At 40.1% G+C, this 27,075-nt stretch overlaps 1 protein-coding gene across 2 annotated transcripts in view; it reads right to left on the minus strand.

Moving 5' to 3' along the window:
- MYO5A (myosin VA) overlaps positions 1-27,075 on the minus strand; it is a 116,968-nt gene that overhangs the window by 55,456 nt on the left and 34,437 nt on the right. For both annotated transcript variants that reach the window (XM_064517380.1, XM_064517379.1), the window contains exons 4-7: positions 24,154-24,298; positions 6,233-6,389; positions 2,572-2,715; positions 1,290-1,371 (exon numbers count right to left, since the gene is read on the minus strand). In XM_064517380.1, coding sequence (XP_064373450.1) covers positions 1,290-1,371; positions 2,572-2,715; positions 6,233-6,389; positions 24,154-24,298 — 528 coding nt within the window. The remainder of the gene's footprint in view (positions 1-1,289; positions 1,372-2,571; positions 2,716-6,232; positions 6,390-24,153; positions 24,299-27,075) is intronic.

Genomic DNA, 27,075 nt, shown 5'->3' on the forward strand with positions numbered 1-27,075 from the left:
GATAGGCCTTTAAGTGTACTCTTTACCTAACCATATTTCACACTTCCACACCTGTGGAATAATCACATGGAAACAATTATTCCCCAGGTCTGAGCCCCCCACCCAAGGAGTAGGTGCAGAGTTGATAGTAACAGCCCTTTGGGAGCAGATGGCAGACATCATTATCCATTATACATTACTGCACTAAAGTATTTTTTCAAAAATCTATTTTGCACCTGATTTCTTCTTGTCTCTAATTTATGATCCCAACAGATCATAAAGTTGGATGAGTATCAGTTCTGGCTGAGAAGACCTGATCAGACTCTGGGGATTGCACTGGGCTTCACTGTGAGAGCTGTAATTCTCCTGGATATTGGGTAAAGGGAGTATTTCCTATGGGTTTGGTTGTCATTCTTTAAACTGCAATAACAATCTCTCTTTCTTCTGATCTACTAAGGTTTCAAGAAAGCTGAAAGAGTCTGCTACATGACTCCTTTAGTTATATCTATATCATTTCCTTTCTTTCCTGCGTCAGCAGATGTGAATCCTAAATGTGCCAGGATGGTGCAGAAGAGTAGGGAAACATTTAAAAATCAAAACTGGTATTTCAGAAATCAGCATTGATATATTGTGCAGTTTTCCCACTAAGAAACTAACTTTTAAAAGCATATGGGAAAGCACTGAAATTTGTATTGAATTTTAAAACTGATGTGAGGATTGCCTGTCCCAAAGTCACCAAAATGCCTTTGCTTTACAGAGTGCCAGTTCCTCTTAAATGGGAAATATTTCATTTACCAACATTTTTGCTTAAAAAAATGAAAAAAATTCACTAATCAAACTTGTGATCACTAGGCTACCAGAGATGGTAAAATAATTACTGGTAACAGCACAAATAAAAGTGTGCAGATGCAAAATACTCTATAAACTTTCCAAGTGCTCATACCAGAAATGTTAAATTTCTCTGATAGTTGGAGCCACAGAAAAAAGATTTTAGAGGACCAAGAGAAGAGAATTCTACCCTTGCCACTGGAAAACCACTCTGAAACCCAGCACATAATAAGTCCTATGAATTACAATTACAATGCAATTGTAGAGTATGCCGACTAAACAAATCTATTACCTTTGTTTTATTTACAAACCAGAATGTCTGAAATCTGCCACTTTAGTTATTTTCAATATATTTTAGTATATGAAGGTTAAAAAGTTTATAATTTAAAAGCCAGCAATTCTTCTTTTAGTTCTATGGCTCAAAAAGCTTGGAGATAATACTTTGTACCAATTACACAATACAGTGAATATGAATTTTATACCTAATCGTAGAGTTTTAAATTCAGGTAATGCTGCAGAGGCACAGAGCTGGTAGAAGATGTGGTAATTTCTCTCCTCTTCTGCCTTTAAAAAGAAAGGAATTGATTACATTTCACAATTTAAGATGTGCCAGAAACATCCATGAGTAGAAAAGAATGCATGCATCCTCTAGCATTACAGAGAAGCCGCACAGAAGCTGGAAAGATAAATCAGCATCATTTCCTTCTTGATTAATTTAATCCATTTTCAAGAGCAAGAGGCATGCAGACTTTTTAATTTAGAAAATGCACAATTTCACTTTTCAGAATTGTGATTACTATTAAATATAGATCTGAATTCTGTGGGTGGATGAAATGATCATATTTAAAAGCTTTTCAGTTTCCAAAAATAACGGATACCATTTGCCTCAGCATTTATAGTAAGCTGGAGAAGGGAATATCTTTTTTGCCAAGGCAAAACTGGCATTTTAAAATGGAGGACAAACATAGCTCAAAAGGTTGGGTCTCATGACTAACACCATAATTCTGAACTTAAACACTCTAAATTTCATGACTTCAAAACAAAAAACAGAGAAAGACTCTTTCAGTTAAACCATGTGCAGAAATTCTCTCTTATTTAAAAAAAAAAAAAAAAGCAACAGTACTTCTTGTGACAGCCATACACAGTGCACCTCATTATTATTTGTTTTATACCTGCAGGCACCCAATCAAGGATAAGTCCATTCTTACTAAGCTCTAGAAGGCATAAGGCAGGCAAATATGGTGAGGAAGTACAAGAGACAAAAAGGTTGCGGATGGGTCCAAGAATGAAATAGCAAAATGAAGAGAGTTCAAGAAAGGAAATTACATATTCTCATTTGCCTAAATAATGGCAATTAAGAGCGATCTGTAATTATTGTGATAGCAGTGGGTTTTAACAAGAGATTTAAAGGAAGCTAAGATGGCAGCTTTACAAACCACAACAGAGAGCTCCTCTTGAGCATGAGAGGTTTCTCCTAGGGTTTGAAGCCCTATTCTATAACACTATGGTACGCACAAACTCTTATCAGTATTGCGCCGTTATTTCATGTTTAAATACGCAGCCTTTTTATAGAGATTTTTACAACCATGAATAATTCATATATTAAAGGGCTGACTTGGTTTTCCTTCTCCCCCCTTCCTCACATGAACCATATTAAAAATAACACATTATGGCAATCTCAGGAAAGATACCTAACATCCGTAGGCAATAAGTCTTTCAGCAGGGTCACACAAATATACAATAGGAAGATTGCACCAGTATTACCTGAAACACCACTCTCGATTTTTCCAAGAGGTAAGTTCTCATGTTAGCACCAATGATTCGATACCTCTTATCAAAACCAATTTCAATGTATTTCCCAAAGCGACTGCTGTTGTCATTCCTTGTGGTTTTGGCATTTCCAATAGACTGAGGAAAAGGAATTATGTAATGGTTAAATAGCTTTTAGAAGTGATCATATTTACTTATCCATCTACACATCCAAGCATAATTTAATATATTTTCTCAATAGTATACAGTCCTGGGATGGCAAGAGTAAATGACGACTCTGGCTTGAAGTGGACCTACACCACCACCACCCCCAACTTAGAGCACCTCATCACTTTTCAAAGTCCCACCGCTACGGGCAGCAGACGAGGAACAACTAAACTTTGAGACAAGCAAATCACAACACACTTTTCCTTTCAAAGGAAAGCATTTTCTCTTCCTACTGAGGCTTGTATATTGGTCATGGTATTGCAGTTTAGCTTCCAAAAAATCCTAAATATTCAAAAAGAATAGCATTTGGAGTAATTCAGACAGCACACTGCCTTTTATCATATGCTACTGCATGTAAATTATCAAATACCTAACTCTAAAGTGTACCATAACTAAAGAATGCAGAGCTGTAGCTCTGTTTTATTTTTCTTGTTCAGGTAGCCATCCCATAGGAACTCCATACTGAAATAACGTTTGGGAAAAACAAGTGAGGCCAAATAGCAATGCGGAAATATCAGTATTTCAGATCTGCAAACAAAAGACCTGGGAACTTGGTGAGCACTAGCAGGGTACTACGCAGTAAGCTGGAATTAGATTTTCCGAGCGCTGCATTACAGTAATAGCACACACACCTGGCCGAGCAGATGTCAAACTGGCTATCAGGTGAGCAGTTGCTATAAAGGTTGTAAGCACTAATTGCATCTTTGCAGTTCTAAGAACATGGAATTCTTTCAAAGTGAACATATTCAATCTGCATTCAGATGTTTTAAAGCTATTGCTACTGTGATATATTTTGTTGTAGGTAGCAATGTAATATTACAATATTGTAAGAAACCAGTTGTTACTTTGAAAGGGCCTATTCCAAAGTTCCAAGCTTACATGTATAAAAAATGGTTTAAGAAAGTTTTTGGTATTGATTGGTAAAGATTGCTTACCAGAGTAAATAATAAGCTGTACAATTTGTATAGCTATACAATGTAATAAAGAAAGAAATGCATGAGGTTATATATAGATACGTGTTTCCAGTCTTTGACTGTTTCTGTATTTGCAGAAGAAAAATTATATATAGTTGTTCACCACAAAACTATTTATTCGAATAGGTGCTAGAAACATAGTATTTAATGGTCACTTGACATTACAGAGTATTTAGTAAGCAAAGATCATGTCATTCTGACACTAATGATAGTAGTTCATAAAATGCAGATGTTTAGGTTGGCCTAACAGAAAATCAAAAAATAAAATGACTTTCTGCTCCAAAGTTTTTATTATCAACTTAGCAAATGTGAAGTTTCCTGTTTCTAATTTGAATGTCTTATTTCTTACTAGTCCAGATAGGTTAATTTATGTTCCTGCTGGTCAAAACACTAATTTTGCTGTCCTCGACTCTGTGTCAACCTGCCTGCAGATTTCACAGTGCTCATTCTCAAGCTTACTTAAAGCTCAAATGATTTAAGTTAAAAGGATAACTTCCATCCAGTTATAACAATGTTTAACACACGGCAAATTTTAGATCTGCCCAGGTTCATGAAATTGTTACCCCTAAGAAAATAAAAATAAAGCACTGCCATTGTTTTTTCAAGAGAGTTACAAATGGAACGTCACATTTCTAGTCCACAATTTAAATTTCCGGCTTTGGAAATTATATGGCACAATTAGTGGCCAACTGATGCCCACCAGCTGGGAGGTGGGGGGCAAGGAGGGCGAGAGGAGAGGGATGTTTCGTTTAGGCTTTGAGACCAAACAAAAGAACTGGTCCAGGGGAGACCTGCAAGCCGTTTGTATTGTACTCAGCCAGCAAACAGCCAACGGCCGACCTGCCCGGCAGAGCGCTGGGGAGCAGCAGCAGCTCTCCCACCTTAGCCGCCGTCTGGCAGACGTGGCCTCCGCGCCGCTGCCTGCCCGTCCACCCGCACCGTTTTGGTGGTGTGCTGTGGAAAGCAGCAGAGGCGCGCAGCGCTCCCGCTCCTGCCAGCCACGTACCAAAATCTTAAGATGGCCAAGAAGGATACGACACTTCTCACAAATATCGGAGGACTGAAAGCAGCCCTCTGGGACCAGCTCCCCAGCGCAGAGGGGCAAGCGCTGCCGAGGGCCCGGTCGGGCCGCGCTGGGCACGGCTGGCCTGACAGCCCCCGGCAAGGGAAGCCTCCGCGCCACGTGCCGCCTGGCTTCCTCCCCTAGCTGTACGCTTGGGCCCCTCGACGGCACGGCCCACTGCCGATCACGATACAGCTGGTTTTATCCTGCAAAACCGTTTCAAAATGCCACAAACCAGGCACAATTGCCTTGTGACTGAACACACACAACCGTGACCGGGCACCTACAGTGCCCTCGGTGCTGTTTGAGCGTCATGAGCTCCTCAAGCCAGGAGGAAAGAGGGAATAAAACATGCTCATGCCTATCTAATAATATTTCAGACTATTGCATAGAGATGCTAAACATCTACCAAGACATCAACTGTCCTAAGCATTTTCTCAGATTAAACACTACATGCATGTTTATAGAACTGAGCTACTTCTCATAAGGAGTTCCCCCAAGACTGCTTCTCTGTGGCAAACCATTTTTCAATATAGTTCCTCAATTTCAGCTACAACTTGAATCTGCATACATAGGCAAGGACATGAAACGCAGTTAACAAGTAATTCAGATGAGCTTGAGAAGTGTTTTCTGCTTGGCCGTGAGATCTGGATTAAAATGTTTCCACAGCTTAGGGGACAGAAAAGATCCTGAAGCAACAGGGAACTGTACACGTTTATCTCAGAGTCTCCTGCCAGCACCTGTGCTCCCAAGCCAATGGCTCTGGGACTTGATTACAGTGAGTTACACAAAGGTTACTCTGGGATTGAAACATTACAGTCTGAGCTAATTACTGCAAAGTTACGTCTTCTGTCTTTTTTCCCTTGGAAACAAATTGTGTGCAGCCCACGTAACTTTGCTTTGGGGAGCTAGCCAATCTATTTTCCCCAATCACATTTCCTAAAACTGAACACAACTCTTCCCTTCAAAAATATAATCTACCCACCCTTTGTTGCATAACGTGGTTCTGTGTAATGCAGAATCCCGTTCTAATCCTGTTTTGAATTTTACACACAAAAACATTTGTCTGTACGTTCATTTGGTCAGCAGTCTGGAAACTACCAGAGTTATGAGGCTTAATAGATTTAAAGAAGTATTCATGTAGGAACTACTTTATTATGTGAAATACATTAACAGCACTGAAAAATTACCTCCTCTCTTCTCTCAAACTTTCATCAAATACTACACAATGCAATGCCTAAAGCACTTCCTGGAAAGTTGATGAAAAATCAAGTTTTAAAAACATATTAAGTCTAGAGTTTTTGATCCTTAAAATTCAAGGATCATTCTCTTTATCAAATGCTTGTGTTAGCCCCAGAATAACAACTGCAAATTAAGTTTGAGTAATGAGTTAATGCACTAGCTCTCTTACCTCCATTATGGGGTTGGAAGCCAAGACTTTCTCCTCAACATTGGCTTCACTGGCAGATCCACTGACCGTGGCAAAGTATCTCATGGCATACTTGGCAGAGACAGTCTTTCCTGCTCCAGATTCTCCACTTACAATGATTGACTGATTCCGCTCATCTCTGAAACACAGAGACCTGTTAATGACCAGCTGGTCTCTCAAGCAGACTTACTCTGTGTGTCCCCAACTTGGCAGCAACCCTTCCGTCATAAACGTTAGCGATACAGATAATGTAAATGCATACGGCAGAAACCAGGCTGTTAGTGATCAAGCTTCCTGAATGGCTAATTGGACTCCCTGTGACCACGATGGTCATTCAAAATTGATCCTGCCATCACCGTCCAACTAGTCATTAGGTTTGCTCTAAAGAACCTGTCTACATTAAATTACCTGTTACCACTATAACACTACATACTTCTGTAGCTACTTCTACCCAGCAACTTTGGTATAGTGCTCCACTAAATTATCAGTGCTCATTAGTAAAGATCATTAATGCATCTTACAGATAGGGAAATCAACAGCAGAGTCAGCAACAGAAAACTTTCGTCCTTCTGATCTAATCATCAGCTTTTCCCAGAATTGTTCTTAATCTGAAAAATTCAAGCAGGACTGTTCAGAGAGGATCTCTTTGTTGTAAAGGAACTTCTTCTCACTTAAAAAGAATAATCTCCATTTGAGACCAAAACAATTTCCTCTCCTCCCAAAGACGGTCCTATCCATAAACCCCAAATATACAACTAGTAAACAGACTACAAAATAAGAACAATGGAAAGTAGCATTTAAACAGCCTGACTCTTTTAAAGTAAAAAACATACATCAGTATTTTATATTTGCAAGGCAACAGACAAGTTAAAATGAATGATATTTCAAAATACTCCTAAGAGCTAGGCAAGTTTAACTCTATCTTACACATTGGAAAATGGAAAAAGAAAGATAAAAGTTTTCCCTGAAGATTTACAGAACTGGGACTAAAACACAAAAAGTGTGTCATGTCCCAGACCAGCCTGCATATATTGTGCAATAATTGTCAATGAAAGCTGAGGCACGTACATGTTCAGGCAACATATATACAGTCTGCACAGCCTCCAAATGTCTGCTGAGCCACCAGTAAATGCTATGTAGGGGACACAGAATGAAAAAATATGCATTAAAAACTATTTGGGATTTCTACAGCCTAAAGGACCTCCATGAGATCTGAGGTTCTATTTCTCAGACTTTCAAAAAAAGGATGATGATGAAATTATGAAGCTAAATTACAGATCACGTTGTCACTCTCAAGCTGTTACCCTGTCTTCAAAAACTTCCCCAAGCCCCCAGAAAAGCACACAATTTCAGCATCTGTTCTATATTGCACAAAGATGTAGGATACAGGCTAAAGGGAGCCACTGGTTATATCACTTATCTCTGGGAGAGGAAGGTGTCATTCACTTAACCAAATGAAGTCATTGGTTAAAGTAGATTTTCCACTTTTTGGCAATAGAAAATTAATTAAAATGGCTGGGTGCTGCTTTAAATTTAGTAGGAAAGTGTTAAGAAGATCAAAGCAATCTAATTCTGTGTTCTCAACTTCCAGTTCACACATATGGGTAGGTGTGAATGACTACAGCATAGTTCACACATTCACATGCATCAAGCTGTCAGGCTCAGGAGGAAGAAAGCTGTAGGAAAGCAAAACTATTCAGCTTGATGCCAGGTAACATGTAGTCCACTTGCACTGCCAGAGATGTTATCCTCGGTCCCAGGAAAATGAATCCTCCAACCCCTTACGACATCTCCTCTCTAAAGGCCAACAAGCCTCTAGCACATGCTCCTGAGTGAAGACAGTGATACGTGTGATAGCCTGGGGTAAAGATCAAGAATTTGCATCTGGAAAGCAGCGATCTTGCTTCTTTCCTCATTCCCTCCTTGCAGACGCTGGTCTGCAGCAGATATATGTGCATGAGGGAAAGCCTGTAGCTCTGCATAGCAGGAGGTGGCATGAGTTATACTGATGCTCAGGCTCGAAAAGAGAAGTGGAAGGACATGAAAGAAGTCCAGCCCAAGGCATGGCATTTAGGCTTAAATAAGACAGCTGACAATAAACCATTTTCCTCTCATACAAGCAGTCTCTGCAATGAGTCACAAGCAGAGAACAATTTCTTCACAGGACTGGCAGCTTTTATTCCTCCGTTGCTCTTTCATATGGGAACAAAATCATAGCATTATAAAATATTAAACTTATAGTCTGATTTCAGGACCTCCCTAACACATGAGGCTGACAATGACAAAACCAACTTCTCAACTCTGGATCACTAGCTTTGTTGCATGAATCAAATGTCATTAAATATATGAAGACTCATGAAGCTCAAGCCCTGTGAAATATATCCTCTGGTGATTAAACTTATTTTTAGCTTAGTTCCTGAAGTACAGAAGGCTTTCATAAAGCAAAGTAACATAACCTCAGTCCTATAGACTTAAAATCTGCCGGCAGACCACTAAGTCTGTTGCCAAGACAGGAACATCAAAGTAAGTGTCTCAGTCGAATTACCATAACCCTGAAGGACTGTCTCCAATAGAATATCACACGGGTTCCATCTACTCTTCCATCTACAAAGTGTGAAGGTATATACAGCCAAGGAGAATAGGATTTAATGTATAGGGTTTATTATTACCATTCAAGAAACACCTTCCAAAATCATTACATGACTTTTATAGGGTCTTCTGAAGCAATTTTGAAAGAGGATCTTCATGTTACTGGTATTAACAGAAAACTGGTTAAATCCCAATAAGTTCTCAGCATTACCAAGTTACCAAGCAAGTCTTGGTAATCCTCCCATCCTCCTGTGATCCACTGTATATAGAAACAAGAGTTTCATTGTAGAGAAAAAAATCCACACTCACACCTCATCTTGCTGCCCATCCAAGCTTACCAGTACCGAATTGCCAATCACTGCCTCATCTCTCCCTTTTCTCATCTAACAGTTTAGCTCCAGTGGAGGTACCTGATAACATGCTAAACTGGATAACAAAATCTGCCTCAAAATTTCCTTGAGGCCCTTATCATTTCAATCCAGCCAAGCACTGAAAAAACAAAACTAAATAATGTGCATGACTCTTCCCTCCTTGCACAATTGGCATTACACTTTTTAAAGAAGATGGGAAAATTAACAGAAACCAAATGGCATTAGCTCAAACCAAGTCAGATGTAAGATCATCCAGCACATGTGCATTAGCATGTGCAAAAATATTTTTGTCTGCCACATGAGCAGCTACCTTCTCAAGAATTTAGGAACAGTAAGAAACTGCTAATCTCTGCAGAGTGCTACAGTGGAGGAAGTTCCATATTTTCAAAGACAATAATGAAAAAAGGAGAATGAAATAATTTCTCTTAAGAACAGTGTTGCAAGTTAAGCCTGGAGTTTGGTCATTTTTGCTCCCCCCCATCATAAGATACGAAGATTTACTCTTCTCCTTTCCACTCATTCATAATTGGTTATAAAGGATCCATTATCAGATTTCTGTATACATACATATACACATATACTTTTTATAAAATTGCATAGAGGATTTGGCTGGCACAAAGAGGCTCTATGAGAGCTGAAAAAGTTGCTGCCATCTATTCTGCATTGAATACTTCTGCTTGCAAAAGCTATGGCGGCCAGGAGACACAAAGGCCTCTCTCACTGTCTGTATTCAGAGCCTTCTTGCATTGTCCCCACCAGAGCTCAATTCACGCTCAGAACGACTCTTGTCTTTACAAGTACATTAGTCCATTGTTTGGATTTAACACACTGGAGTTACCATCCTCTAGCATATTATTCTTTCTGTTTTCTCGGCAGAGAGAGAGGAGAACACAGCAGGATGTCCAAGATGCCACTTGACATTTGGAGAAGGAGAGAGGAAAGTGTAACACAACATCCAAAACACAAAAGCAGCAGAGGATGAGCCATTACTGTCACAACCCTTGAGAAGACTTGGCAGATGAACATCCCACAACAGGCAGCAAGATACTTATTCTTCAAAGCAGCAGGGTGGGGTAGTCCTTCCAGGCAACTGTGACAGTACTGCAGAGGGTTTTTTTAATATCATTAAGCTTCAAGGAAACAAAAAGTGCCACATTAATTTGGAAAGAAAATAACAACTAAAATAGAATTAAAATACATTCAATGATATCTAAAAGGTGGTGAGAACATATTTTAAAAGGTTTGGCATAAACAATGATCAGTCTAAAATATAATCACTGCTTATGCTACGTGAAATATGCATAATCAGGCCATATTAAAAAAAAAAAAAAAAAACCACACACATACACACAAATAACACCCCAAGTTCCTCCTCAGGGCTAGAAATAACAAGAGAAGTTATAAAGTCCTTTGGAGTTATTCTCAATTAAATCATTAGCCCCCAACCTTCGACCTGACATTCTGTGTACTTAACATGTCACCAGTCAGAAAAAAAGCTATAATTATAACTTTCAGCCAATAAAACCAGTAAGTAGGGGAAGAGCGTTACGTGTGACTCCTCTTTGCAGTCTGATCCCAGAATCTCTTATCTGTGCAATACTACTTCATCTTCCATATGCTTTTTCTCAGCATAAAGTGCATAACTAGATGATTTTAAAAATGAAGATTATTTCTGAATGGAGGGAACTTTTTAATTATGCTTCTAAAAAGAGAAATAAGGGAAAGCAAGCTGGAAGACAAGGAGCCAAAGGAGTCCTCTTTCACCAAAAGCTGGGTAATGATCACATCTTATGATACAGAACTACATTACAGTGATATGATACTAAGCCAAACTATCTTGGAAAGAGACGTTTAATCACAGCAGACTGAAAGAGATTGACTGGGAGCAGTTTACCATTCACTGAAACACAGGGTATTATGTTCAATTATTGGTCAGGATTACATTCTTTTTACAGCTTTTGCCATTTCTGAACAGTACACAAAAATAACAGAATGACAAAAATGAAATAAAACTCAAGTTTTAAGATGATAGGCCCAATCACTTCTCAGACAAAATGATAGGCTCAGATTGCTTCCAGTAGCAGGGGAATTGATTCAGAAATCTGGCATATGCTTCTCTCAATCACTATGGAATAAATGTTAGTTTAAAACAGTGTTATCTATCACAGAAATAATGCTGATGTTTAATTTTGAAAGGTAATACTCACATGCTGTATCCAAGCTATATAAAATTCCATGCATTATGAGAAGTAATGGCCATAGTATGAACAATAAATGTCACTAATTTTTCATCATCATAATTCAGGTAAAGGACAGAAACACAGATTTGTGCACAAGTTGTCCTAACTGTCTTTAAATCTTAAAGACAATTTTGTTTTACCTACAAAATCCTGTCAATAAGCAATATGTTTATGAGGAATCTCACTGCCAGAGTGCCAAAACAGAAGAGACTTATCTAACTCATGGAAGCTTGAGATCACAACCTATATTCCAACAGGCTTTTATTATGCTTTCCAAAACCACTGCAAAAAACAACACTGAAGATAGCTTCTGCTCAAAGGAGGTTCATCACCGGGGAGGCGGGAAGTGCTACAAACTGACTTGAGATACCTTACATACTGAGAAGGCGTTTGCAGAATACAAAAGAAATGTCAGTGCACGAGAAATCAGAAAATGGTTTGAAGAATATAATCTTGTTTTCAAGACATGAAGAAAACTTTGCTGAGGATGTGCATATAGCTTAAATGCAATGCCTTCATTTGCATTGACTACTGCCCCCTTTAAATTCTGTATTTCATAGAAATCTGAGGGCCAGGTTTTCAGAACGGCTCAGAACGGAAGACACTCTCCTCCTCTGTGGTCACAGCTGTTAACTTCAGTGGAAGCAAGAGCAAGACTGTCACTGGGCACCTGTAACGTGTATGAAGTGTTGTAAAAATACTTACCAATCATTGATAACTGTCATTATCTAAGACTGTTTTTAACAATTTCAGTTGATCAATGGAAAAAAAATGAGGCAAAAAAGGAAAATCTGTGCAAGAAATGAAACACTACAGGACAGAGTTGCCAATTTTCAAACAATTTTAATTCCTTAAGATCACTATACCCACTGAATTTGGCTGCCTCAGAAAAAGTATCTTCCAGCGTCACAGCCACTATTTCCAAACCAAACTGCCCAAATAGATCCGGAGAGTCAAGATATGCAGACTGGAAAATCACTACAGATATATTTGTTTACCTTTTTTACATACATACCAAAAGAAAATCCTTCCTTGAAGCAGGAGCACTAGAACAGTTAGAAAAACCTACACAACAGTAAGTATTTCAGAAAGGACTAAAGAAGCCCAGAGCTATTCAATTTAATCACCAAAGGACAACATTGTTATTGCAGTTTATTCCTTCCTATGACTGATATACTGGATATATCTCTTGATCTTGTCTTTTGTACTCAAGGCTCTAAAGCAAACAACGTCAAATAGATGCATGCAAGTGTGCGCACACACACACACACACACACACAAAAGCATGGGCCTGGGAAAAGAAAGAAAAAGAATACAGCACTATTGACATCAACGTCCACATTCATACCAAGCCATCCTTACCAAAGCTACCAGCATCACTACCTGGCAAAAGTATACTACAAAAAGCTGAACTTAAAACATTTTGTTACAGACTTCTAAACCTTTGCCTACGACAAACTACTAGAAAGTTTAGCTGTCTCAATGCCATACAGCGTGGATGAAATTGGCAGACGGGCTCAAAGGGAAACCTCCTTAGTATAAAACGGAGAGACTAAACAACAGGGTGATCTTGATGAGAAGCGCATTAGAACTTGCTTTGCCTTTGGTCCTGAAGAATCTACGTTTGCTAACCTCAAGGACAGCGCTGAGGCGCTCGTCTTTGTAAGGAAGCTTCTCGTCAGTGTGGTTTGAAGAATAATACCTTCAGGGCATATTCTCCCCATGTTACTCCAGTGCTGAAAGGTTTAATTAAATCTACTGCCATTTTTTGTGGAGTTTGCAACTGGTTTCTTGTTTTCATTTAGAATAACATCTCTAGGTTATGGCTAAGGGCACCATCCTCATAGCATATGACAGTTTCAATTTTCCCTTAAACAAGAAGAGCATAAATTGCTGCTGAAGGCCTGATCCTTCAACCCAGACCTCACACCACTTCAATACAAGGCCAAGATCATAATAAATACCTTTTACTTAATCCAGCAATGACAGCCTGGCCTACTTTATCTCACTGCAGTTCCTCTACTGCAGTTCTGTGGCAATGAAGTAGACTTATAAGCTAGTAACTGCTTTTGATTTTCAAAACAGTGACTTTTGAATGATCAAAGAACATTAAAAACTAACCTGACACAAACTCCCAAGGGGAGGAATCTGTGACTCAGGGAACATTTGGGATAGATTCTGTTTTTAACATACATACGTAACTACCATTAACATTAACGCGTGTCATGCCCATCAAAGACAGACGAAGAACTTAGGTTTGCCTCCTCAATGTTACGTCATTCTACAGCTGAGTTACAGCAGCAGAAAAACAGTCCAGGAGAATAACTTTAAAAATGCAATGACATTAATGAAAGGTCAACTAGGAGTCATTCTGAAACGCCAGCATGTTTGAAATCTTGCTGTATTTCCATTAGTTGCAGCCACACTGAGACCCCTAGGATTAAACAGGGACCGACAAACTTAGCTTACGTGAGGTTTTTTCACACTCCACATTGGTAAACGGAATTTCAAACGATGCAAAGAGAAAAGTACGTATGTGCAGCTGACATGATCAAATGTCACCAGCAATGTAAACACAATTCTGAACTGAGAAGGCATCCTATGTTTTGCAATGAACCTTTCAACATCCCAGTAGCATATCTGTGACTGCATATGACCAAAATAACCTGGCATATCCAGAGTCAAAACATTCACACATCTTTATATCTGACAGAATGACTTAATAAATCAATTTACTGAAGAACACTTTCCTCCTGTGAGGCTGCTATAACAAACACAGAGGCACAGAAAGTAATACCAAATAATTTTCTCATTGATATGATGAAATGAAACATGTTTTCACAATGCACTGAAAAATAAAAGGAGCGTCTAAGTCCTAAATATCATAATAACTGCTTCACCAGTGTTCCCAAATAACTTACAGAGATATAGGTAGTTACTAACGTTATGGGAATATAGAAATATATCTAATACTACACCCTCTCCAAACACCTTGAATGAAATGGAAATTAAATCACTTTGAAGTTTCCTAGTACTATGGAAGACTAACAGAGCTACGGCTTTCTTTACCGTTTGACATTTGCCCAAGTAATCTTAGATCACCAAGCTAACTCATAGGCATGCTGCCAGCAGATCAGTTTAATCTCTGTAGAATCCAATAGTGTTGTATTTGTAACTAATAAAATCACAATATTTTAGATTTGACAACTAGTTTTAACAGGAGAAGCAATCTATTGATACTTAATGCAGCTACAGGACTGATTTTATTGAGGTGAGCAACTCAGAAGTCCTGATTGGAAGTATTTCACTAACTGCTGTCTGGCCTCATTAAAAACCTGTTAAATCAAGAGCTCTCCTTATAATAATTTCCCATAGAAAAGATTTTAAGCTCTGTTCTTGAGAAATCCATCAGCTTTCATCAGATATCAATATGAACTGAAGAGTTCTCTGTAATATTGAACGCTTTGTGACCTTCACAGAAAGCAGCTTGTTTAACTTATTAAGAAATCTAGGAAGGAACTTACTATTCGCAGCAGGCCAGCCATGGCTGGCTAAAGGGACTATCATCATCAAAGGACTAGGGATTTTTCAACACAGAAGATGCACAGTAGACAAATGTAGGGAAAAGAGTAAAGCACAGGGGAGCTATCAGAGAAATAGAAAGGTAAATCCATGGCATGAGATGTAATGATAAGGTTTTGCACACCTTTTCTGAAGTCTCACTAAGTAGGTCTGACTTCAATGAATACTGAATTAAATACAGTGTTCCCTAAAAATACCAGTGATTGCAAACTTGAAACCAAAATACGTCCATATTTTCCTAGCAAACTCTTCTTTTTTCAACATGAAATGTGGTTTGGGAGAGATATGAGGATTTTGCTTTCCTATAGTTCTCACTATGCTGTTGCACACATCCAGAGTACACATGCACACGGCATACACACGTGCATTTCTTTAGAGGAAATTCTGGACAGAAACACGATAACCTTAGTCAAATTGGCCTTTCAGCAGAGGTAGGCAAGCAGTAGCTCAGAAAAAGCTACTGCATTTTACACCTTAATGTGCAAATTCTGAATAAAGGTAGCTTTGCCCTATCTCTATAACACAGGACACAAGGTTTAAAGCAACGTGAAACAGGCCAGATAGGCGATGTGTGTGCACCTCACTGAACATACAAGGCCTATATGTATTATGTTCCTCTTTTGTATGCAAATATTTAGCCAATTTTCAGGTGTTTTAGCACTGTTTCAATTAAGAATGACACTACAGTTAGATTTTAATGCAGCCCTATTTATTCAGGAGGATTGTGAACACCCCCCCCAGGCAGAGAGAGTTCTTTAACTCTCAGTTTGAAGCCCTTTCCAGACTGCTCTTCTCCCAAAAGCTGGTCTCCAAGCTTTTACTCACAGACAGAGCAACTGCATCTGGATCTGTGTTAAAAGACACTTTCTTAAAAGACACTTTCGCCCCTCTTACCTGTGCAGTCACACAGAGCTCACGAGCCCGTGCTCTCACCAGCACCCACCCCCGCTGGGTCCCACCGCCTGCTAGCTCACACGTTCACTCTTCACTCAAGCATGTTCCAGGTTTGTGTGGTGCCTCTACTGCTACAGCTATTTGATTTTTTGAAAGACCAAAACTGCTTTTTGCACGTATGCTGAAATAAAAGGTAGCTGTAAAATCCACCAGATTGGGAAGGTTTAACACAACTCAGTGCAATACATTCAGCTTCGCCTTTGCACAAGCGTGGGGTGCTGGGGCTGCAGACAGGACCACACGTGGTTGGCTGCACTGGTGCAGTGCACAGGCCTTTGAAACTCAGCCCAGGATGTGCAGCATCTGTTAGAAGCCATTATAAAAACTGGCAACTCTACAAGCCCAGGATTTGCTTTTTAAGTAGAAGTAATTTAACTATTCAATAAATAAGAAAGAACTCAGTAAGCGATTTTCTAATGCTCTCGGACCAAACGAGAAAGCACCAGGCTCGAACAGGAGCCGATTCCAAGTTCGGCCAGCCTTCCTGCGACCGACCACGCTGAGTGCAGGAGGCAGGATTTTGCCCTTCGTTAACCTGCTGAACAAACTACTCTAACCGCACAGTTCTTTGCAGCTCTAAGTTCCATTATCCCCTGGCTTCTGCATTTGGCTTTCTGGCCTCCTTGATATAAAAAAGCACCCCCCTTTTGTCTGCTTACTTTCCAATTGCTGCCTCTACTGTACACAAAGCAAACATCTTTCCATTCTCTTTATGTAGCCCGCTGTGCCCTTTCCCTGGGCGACCACCCTCCTCCGGAGACGTCTCCTGCAACCAGTCACCACCAATAAACGCCTTGTCAGCACTCTGGTTCCACCTGTGCTCCCTTTTCTTTCATTTTGAAATAGTTTCCTTCTTTGAGTCCTGCCATCTGTGCTGACAGCCACCTTCCCCACGCTCGGGCACAGCTCCTCCGTCACCCCCGAGCCACAGCACCGCGGGACCCATGGTGATGAAACCGAGAGGATTCACTCACACCGGCACATCCGCGAGGTGCGGTCCGACACAGTAATCACCCTTTCCACCCCAGAGGGCTGCTGCGTGGATTAACAAGATACAGTTTAAAAAATGCCCAGAATGCTCCAAGTGCTATGTAAGCACTACGGATTTTTACTAGAAACTAAAGTGTTTTGAAGCATTCTCTGGCAATGTCATGCAAAAAGAAAAAAACAAACAAACTTATTAGTGCCTATGCCCCAGAAACAAGCCTCACTTCTGGAGAACTGGAAGCAGCTACATTTCCTGATTTATCTATTTGCATACTCCATACCCATCAATTTATTTTGACTATCTGGATCTAGCATGCTCTGACGTGAAACACTCTGGTCTTTACAGAAGCTATGTGTGAACAATTCATGTTCAACTGCAACTTGAGTCATAACAATCGGTCCTGACTAATCAGTAAATTTATTTCTTCTAAAATTATTCCTTTTAATAGGCATGAAACATTACTCAGACAAACCATATCCTTTTAGTGCATTTTTAAATACATTTCTTGTTTAATTATTGTTTAAACCTTCTGTCGTAACAGCATTTCTCACTGACATCTTTTGCCGCTGGAGAAAAGAGGATGTTCAGAGCACAGACCGGCGGTTGGCAGCTCAAAGCCAGGACTAACTCTGGGGTGACACAGAAATGGCCATAGCACACCATCTCTGCCTTAATTTTTTCTTTTATAAAAGTGAGAACAGTTATACTGGCATTACAGGAGAGACTTTGGTGAATGCTTGTAAGGTGTCTGGAAAACCTGAAGCCTCCTGTAAATGCAGACGTTATTATGCAGCGTATGTTACCTGACACAGAGTCCCTTAGGCTGCAGCACACGGAGGCATGCAAAATCTATTGGGTTAATTTTTGTATAGTGAAAATAAATTATCCTGGGGAGAATGTTACCGTGAAACCAATTCAATTGCAACCCTACCAAGCACATACTTTATCCTCACGCTTACTATGTCAAGGTGATGCGATCAAATAATTAGACATGGGATGAGGACTTCTGAGGCAGAGGCTCTATGCCCTGCTTTTACCACCGCCTGCCTTGGGAAACTTGAAAAAGGTGCTTTCCCACTCTGCATGGCTGTTTCAATGTAAAAAATGGAAACAACAATACTGATCTTCTTTGTGAAGAACTCTGAGACCTGCTCACGGAAAGTGCCACACAAAGGTGAAATACAAGTATGGTAACCAAATTCTCTTGAGTCAGGTTCAGTTACAAACTCAGCCACTCCAAAACACCCCACGTTCTTAAGCATCCTACAGTTCTGTTCAAAAACAGCTCAGTATAAACACTCTGGAGTACTCCCAAAACCAGCAGATGTACTTTTTTTAAATGAACAAATCACACCACTTGCCATTTTAATTGTATCCAGGAAACACGGCTCTCCACTGTAAAAATGCCGAAAGGTGAAAAGATAATGAATTGACTGTAACATTTCTCGACACATACAAATGGAGAAAACTGAGGTCAGCACAAGCTGCAAAATCATGACAGATTACACTGGAGAGGAGCACAAAGATGAGCCAGCACTACCAAACTGATTTATCTAGGGATTAGCCAGAGGTCACTCCTGCAATAGTTTTCTAAAGCTTATTGCTTAGCTACCAGCAGGACACCTCGCATGAACTCTAGCTTTCCATTATGACCAGGCTTAACCCTTCTGCTGCCTAAAAATAATCACTGCTCAAACAAGCAGGACCGTGATGTTATGTCAACTTGATTGCCACATCTGTTCTCTTGTACTCAAAAAATCATAAAAAAGGCAGACCCGAAGTAGGAGGGTTTCTTCCTTATTCACAAAATCATCTGCTTTCTCCAGAAAGGATGATCTCCCTTTCCATTCTAATTTTAACAACAGAGCCCCAAGAGAACCACCCCTCTCCAAGATAAGTATTGCACTTGAAAAGCCGTATGTCGAAGAATGCTGCTGTATGTTTGCACAGTGCCCACCACAGCAGGCTCTCATTTCATAACTAAACAGAGATCCATGACAAGTTGTTAATCATCCCTCTCTCAATTTTTGGCAGGGGAGAACAGCATATCCATTTATGAAATGCTGGGAGGCAAAGAAGCAGCTGATCAAATGTGCATTTTTATACAAGGACATCATCTTGGGATGCTTGGGATGACTGGAGACTGTCAGTCAAGGTGCTTTCAAAACACCTACTCAACAGCTCACCAACTTTCCTTTTTTTAAAAAAAGTGATATTAAAAAATCTTCATACAGCTGAGAGCTACAAGACACATGCCACAAATTTGACAAAACAGAGAGGCAGCACCTGCTTATTAAAAATAATTTAATGAAAAAGATACACACTAACACTGGATAAATAATCATGCTTTGTCCAAACAGAAAAAACAAAATTTTGGAGACTGACTTAGCAGTGTTGCTTTCCATTCTGGATTTCACTGAGTTTTATAAAGACTTCATCAGTACGTAACCTGTTTGCAGATACTATTTTCAACCTGCGTTTTTCTAGACAGCTTTACTCATCTGTAAGGCAGCAACGGACAAGTTAGTTTACTACGTTGAAAAGCACTGGTCTGCTGTATCTGTCATCAACCAAAACAAAAATGGAAAAAACAGACCACCAAAGTGTGGATAAAAATACAGATTATCTTAATTATTGCAATATATTCTTACTATACAGCAAAAGTGATCCCAGTATGAGTGAGTTAGAACTTCTTTCTCTAATAATGTTGGGAAACTGATAATAAGTCTCGCATATAAATACAATCTTCCTTAACAGCTTTGAGAGTATAATCATCAACATTTCCTCTTATTGCAAACTATACAGTTAAAAATAGAGCTTCTACTGATCATTACAAAGGCAGGAAAGCTGCACCTGCTGATGGTTATGATTCCTACTGAAGTTGCAATGCTTCCAAAAGAAAACAAAAATCTGCCAACTGATTCTCTGCGTCTGTTTTCATAGTTACCACAGAGAGGTAACTGTGAAGCCTAACGTTTTTTTGTTGTTAACATAGCGGTTTGCACTGCAGTTTGAAGAGTTCGATATAGAAAAACACCAAAATCCTGACATTACGGTTTATACATCTGAGGTTTTAAAAAAACAAAAAAAAAAAAAAAACCAAAAAAAAGTGCTTCAATAATAATTTACTTCCTTTTAAACTGCTCATCTTCCTTAAACATTGTCACAAACCTGTTCAAGTTTGCTCAAATGAATCAAGTTATACACAAAAGATACATACACACATCCACACCCTGGCTATGTACAACCCAAAATGAATGAACAGAAACTGAAATAAAAGACTCACGGAAAAAGGTAAGTCTCATAAACCTACTAACATATAGACATGTTTGGCCAAGTCTTACAGACAAGTAAGAACTACTCACACAAAGTCTTAAGAACAGTCTCAAATAACCCACAGTGCCACCCCATTATATTTTAAAGTAACTGCCCAGGGACTGGGCTCTGGTGAACACTGAGAAATATTTTGTTGACACATTTCCCACCACCTTTCAGAGGGTGGGATCTGCTCACAGGCGAGAATGGGGAATGCCTTCCTCTCCCCTGAACCTAGCAGACTGCCTATCTGTGAGAAGACAGGGACATCTAAATAGAGGTCCTAGTCCTTTCCAGAAGCATAACTCTGTTAAAGTTGTTTTTACAGAGCCAGAGCAGCTCCCAAAATACTAGGCATGAAACCTCGGAGGAAGGAGGGGAGCTCTGTACTCTTTCTCTTCTTCCAGACCCTCAGAGAGGATCCCATCAGAGAGATCCTGCTTCCTTCTGCAGTGTCACACTAGCTGATGAATCACCTCCCTGCTTGGATGGGGAAAGAGATATGCACTGAAATGTTTCTACATTCAGTCTGGCGAATCATGCAACCCATCCCAATGAAATCACCTCCAAGTATAAGATTTTGGGGTATATAATCCTAAGTCTAATACAATTAGAATGTAATTATAAAGCTAGTTCATTGCTTACTGTTGCTTCTCTTAAGCAGAGCAAAGGAAAAGTGGGGGAAATGAAGCTGTTAGCCTGTGCAGAGAAGCTGTAGGAGAGAGGGAGAGAGAAAAGGAAAAAGGTGCGAAGATATAGATGAGACAGAGAGAGACAGAGAGAGACAGAGAGAAAACTCCAACATGAGAGTAGTCCTAAAGAGTTGCGCACATTTTCTTGAGCTGAAAAAGACAATAAGCTGCTGAGGAAACAATAATCCATTAATTGATTGTCAACTGTCAGTAAAGAAGAGCTATGTTCCTTTTTGCTAATCTTCCACTGAAAATTATTGACAGACTCCAGTTGAAAACATGAAATAACGGAATCCTAAACATGCACAACAGTCCACAGGCCATAAATACCACAAAACTGGGCTCTCTTTATGCAGCAGTACAAAAGGTATCTTTATGTTTTATATTAGCCTAATCTCAAGCAGTTGTTGAACGTCACTTTTCCTTCAGAAGCCAGCCCTGAGCTCTGTGCCGGCCACTCCAACAGTCAGCATTTTCGCACGGAGGTTCTGAAGACACAACAGAAATATGTACAATCTACAGGCACTAGCGCTCCCATCTGCTGTCATGGAGCACTGGCTAAAGACGACCGGAGAAATCCTGTAGTTATGACCAAACACCAGGAAGCAGCATCTCAGCTACAGTAGGAGCAGCAATGGAGCTGATAAGAACAAATTCTAAATCATTACAATACAAAATATCAAGACGACATAAGGAGCAAGTATTTACAGGTGCCCACCAAAGCATTATGGATAGCAACATCATAACTAATTATTCCAGTGATCACTTAAACAGAGTTAGGAAAGATTAGAAACAATAAAAAGATAAATCTCACCAAGTATATGCATATAAGTAGATTATTGCTGTAAGTATAGCTTATTTAATGCAATTATCAAAGCTTTAATGAAACAGTCTCAGATGTAATCTGATTTTCATTTTTAAATAACCAACTGCTGAATTGTAAATCACATCTTTTTTCTTTTAACTTCATAGTTCAGGAGTAAAAGGTGACTCATCCAGAGTGTAGAAAGTATCACTGATGTTAAAGGGAAGAAAAAGCATCTAAGGAATTGGGAATAGCATTAGAAAACATGATTCAATAAGCAGACCCAGTAAGCCCGAATGCTAGAAAAAAAATCTTAAAACAACCATACACAGAAATAGAGACAGAGAGAAAAGGAAATAAGCATTAGGAATATGAATGAACAATGAAACTGTTACTTCAGTGCTGAGGAATTGTATTAGTTTTCACTGTGTGCTCAGATTTCATTCTGCACTTATGAAAATACTGTCATCTATTCATAAAAGAAAAACAAATTGCTTGTAACACTGTCAACACACAAAGGAATAATAATTAAGGCTTTATTATTTAAGATCATTTCTATACTTCCTTAATTTCTCATCATTTGTTTTAAAAAGAAACTTCTACCACATCTTATTTGTAACTATTCAGGAAAGCAGAATTGCTGGAGGGAGCATCTAGAGTTGAAGAGGAGGCAATTAACACAAAAAGGAAAAACCACAGCAGAAACTCTAGTCAAAATCACAGCCCTCCGAGTGCTCCTCTGCCGTCGCAGGAGGAAACGGGAACGAATGCAGATTGCGGCTGACAGCAAGCTCCTGGGCGCACACTTCGGCTAGCAAGTGAACAGAACACAGGCAAACCAGTACTGGGAAATTTCAACACATGGGAGAGGCCAGCCTATTCCATAGAGCAGTCAAAGCAACCTGTGCACAGAGATCCCCCTCCAGCCTCCTACTTCTGCCGGTTAATACTAACAACAAAGTTTCTGGGAATCTGAATTACATTCCTCGCCAACACAGAATAGCTGGTCGCTGTGTCTCAGGTGTAAAATTGGGCCAATAAATTCTTATTTCACAGAGTAGTTAGAAGGACTTGATTAATAGTATCTGTAAAACATCAGTGATCTAAATTGAAGAAGCCACAATGCAGATATGACTCTCATGATACACTGTTTTGCATTTATAGTCTCATACCAAATTGTATGCCTTTTATCTTAGCAGAAGGCAACTAAAGGAAATACTCAACATCTGCCATACAAAAATGCAGTTGTAGAGTATTTTGAAACAGTGGCTGTTTTACGACTACCCTAAATCGGGAAATATTGCACTGGTCTTTTGGAATGATCTACTATGTGGGTATGGAGCATTTTATTTATTTTACTCTCATATGAGTTCTTAAATGAACAGGTAGCTAACTTCAAAGATGAATACTCTATTATTTTCAACCCATCTTCCTTTTGCCTGCCTCCCCTGCAGTACAGCTTGAGGGCCATCACAACTAATTCAGAGATCACTCAGTCTTTCCCTTGACTCATCATCATGGGGCGTACTGCCAACAAGGAAAACTGTATCAGCAACTTCCAGCTAAACAGTGAAGACACTAGGAACCATTTTGTTAACCAAAGACCACATGGCAACCCAAAAGACTAATCTCAGAAATGAAATGGTACAGAAGTCTCTCAAACTGGCACATTCTTGGAGTGAAGGGGAAGAACAGGTTCTAATAACCACTTTCCTTGGGTGATGAGTTCATTTTCATGCAATGTTAAAAAAAAAAGTATTTCCTGTGCAGTCCTCACAGTGTCCTTAGAGAACTGTAATCATGGTTACCTGTCCTGTTTTCAGGCACTCTCTAGGTAATCAGTCCTTTCTTCCCTCCTAATTCTAGCCAGTAACAGTCAAAGGCAAATCCCATTGCTGTTTCTTTACTAGCATGAGTAGGAGACTATAACGGTAAGGGCATTCACAAGCTACATAATTGTTTTCTTTTGTCAGTATCTAATATAAATAAGACACGGTTAAGAATCTAGCATTTTTCTCTTTAAAAAACCATTGATGATTGGAAAGTACCTCCATATTTTGCTAATCAAATTTAAAATATATAATCCTATAAAGCACTGGACTAATTTTAGATCTAAATTTTGAAGAGATCAATGAGGTCCTTCCTGTTACCTGTCAGTAGACATAGTTTTTAAGGTGTTCATTATGTTTTACTGTTTGCTACTTTGAGGCAGCTTATCTTCTTGTGAAATTTACTGAAACACTGGATAAAAGACAGATACTGTAAAATATTTCACAAGTTATAGATAAAAAAGTCAATTGGCCAGAAACTTTTAATCTTATTCTTTTTAGAAAAACAATGAATTCAAGACTCATGTGTCCTACAAACCTGGCCATCTGTTTATACGCTTCTTCAGCCACCGCAAAGATATGCGGATCCATATCCCCCATATTTTGGCCGCTGTAGGCATTGATGATATCTTCGCCATAGATAGGCAGTTGTTCATAAGGATTTATGGCCACTAAGACGATACCTACAAAGCAAATGAAACAGAAGACATTATTAACACTTGTCATAAAACAAAACCAGAATGGTTTTAACAACAATTACCTTTTGTTCTTTCTAAAAATACTAACTATAGAAGAATAAGGACCTGATATTGACTTCAACAAATATTTAGTCTGACCTCAGATATGCATGCAAAAAGTGTAAAAAGAGTTTACTTGTACCTTATTATAGGAAACATACCAGGGACAACTTATTAGTTCATCTCTCCATCTCTCCTTTCTTGAGCTGGCACACCCGAAACAATATAGCTGGATTTAGAGTGCATCTGCTTGAAACACAGCCAGCTCAGGGCAGTAAATTGATCAATGGGCACTGTGCTTCCCCATATTTTACTGTACGAGTGCTTGGATTTGCAAATTGTAACTACCACAAGGTCTTGCTGACTGTCAGTTTGGTTAAGTATGTCATGCATACTGGCCAGGACTAACATTTTCAGTATACATTTTTGTTCCAAGTCATCATAAAAATCATGGTTTAGAATTTAGACTCGAAGGGAACTCTGGAGATCACATAGTCCAACACCCTGCTCAAAGGAGGGCTGAATAGTCACCTTCTACAAGAGATCAAAAAAGAAATGTAGACATCTTTCATAGGGCTGACACAGAGAAACACAGCCATATCAAGTAATCAAGTATTTACACCTCTAGAAGGCACCATAATTTCTCATCTTACACCTCGGTATAAGACGTGTATAATAACCTGCATCTCCCATCTTCCAAATTTTCTATCCCAATTTAATACCTATATGCCTTTCTTTATAGCACTCTCATTACTACAGCATTTCCAAACTCAGCAAATCCTTCCGCCCTCCCCACACAGACCGCCACCGGTTCCCCGCCGTTTCACACGAAGGCTCAGCCTTACTCAGCACATCTTCCCCACCCACAAAGTGAGATCTCGGAGGCTTTTGGTCCAACTTTCTTTCACATGAGAAATGAGGATTTCTCTGCCCACAGGGAGGGTTTGAACACAGACTACTAACAGCTTGTTCTGCTGCAGCATTTGCAATGGGTAGGAAACACTTATTTGCTCCATGCAGAGGTGAAAACATTGATCGCTGCCACGAGACCCAGCCGTGTCAGGCAAACTGTGCTCTCTTGACGTGGCAAATCCTCCTCACCTTGACAATGCGGTAAGAGGGGAAAAAAGAAACTCTAATTTTAACTGTGGCCATTTTTAAAATGGATTTTCTTCTTCCATATAGATTTCAGCACCTGAAAGCGACAGTGCGGGTGCAAGTGGCTGCATGATGACTGTAGCAAGCATACTGTAAACACTCCTTGGACTAACCGGTCGCTGATGAACCCGCACGGAAAACATTTCCATAGCACTCAATACATTTCCTCCAATTCACACACACATGCTTCCTGAGTGCGGCTCCCAGCCCTCCGCTCTGTGCAGATTCCAGTGTTGTGATTTCTATTTAGAAAATTTTCCATGCACAAGCTGAGAGAAGGGAAGTGAAAGCACCTACAACCTGGCTCTGCTGCTGTGAATATCGTCCCATTTTTCATCCTGTCATGCATTTATAAATGAAGCACACACACAGCAAAAACATTAAAAAACAACAGAATATCTCTCAAGAAAAGATCTGAGACACCTTGATCTATTTCCGTAAATACACTGCAAGTTACATGTCTAGACACAGCTATCTAACTACACTCAGTGTTTTTCCACCAGCCATGACTTCACTGAAATGACTCAGGGATGAGAGTTAAAAGTGTCTGTAAAAAATTATGCCAAGTTCAGATGCTTTAATGATGAGCCAAAAAATGAAGGGGGCAGGGAGGGGGAAATAAAGGACTTCAGTACCAGCAGGCCTGCGGCATGGTTTGGGTGTCCGTTTTGAACACCTGCACTTTGAAATTATGAGCAAGTATATAAAAAGGTAAGTTTTCTTCAAGGAACATTCCAGTGCCCATCAGATGCACTGAAAAAAAGGCAACCGGGGATTTTCGAGACAGTCGGCAGTGGGTTAGACCGGGGCAGCTGAACCAAAGTTTTCCCACGCCTGCTTGACTTCCCCGTGACGGGAGGACGCGTCTCTGGCCGGGCCCACGGCGCGCAGACCTGCTCCTGCACGGCCGCAAGCTTCATGCCAGCACAGCACAGCGAACCACCACCGGCGCTGGAGAGCAGCGGGGCAGCCAGCCCGGAGAGTCACCACACCAGCCATCCCAGGCTGACCCGACACAAACTCACACTAATACCCTTAATTTGACTGAAGCACGAAGATGGAGCAGTAGATGTGAAGGATCAGGATTGGGTGCAATAGCAAAGCTAGATGGGCTAACAAAATCAGTCTGGATTTGTCAGAGGGGATACAAACTAGGATGACTGCACACTGGCAATACCTTCCAGAGGGCAGTGCCAGGGCACGTCCACAGCATGGTGGCCTGTTCTGTAAAACCAAATGCACCCATGCAAACTGCAATGCAGCTAGAGCACAACTAGTTCTACAGCAAAAAGCCTGGGGACAAACCCAGGTCTCGCTGACGCTTCAGAGTGGCGCAGGGGGCTCGGCTGCTTGTTTGCTCCTGGGCGGCAACGCACACATGCTCGCCTGCTGCAAGCTCTTACTGTCTCCTGGAGACAGCAGGTATAAAACAGGGATCTACGACATCTTAATAAACTGGCACCAGCTCCCCGGTACCTTCTCCTGAGGGCTCCAAAGGACAGCAGAGCATGGCCCTAGGTGGTAGAGAAGGTGGTATCCCAAGGCGCCTGTGATGCTACCGATAG

Source organism: Dromaius novaehollandiae, chromosome 10 (assembly GCF_036370855.1).
Source record: "Dromaius novaehollandiae isolate bDroNov1 chromosome 10, bDroNov1.hap1, whole genome shotgun sequence".
Lineage (NCBI taxonomy): Eukaryota > Metazoa > Chordata > Aves > Casuariiformes > Dromaiidae > Dromaius > Dromaius novaehollandiae.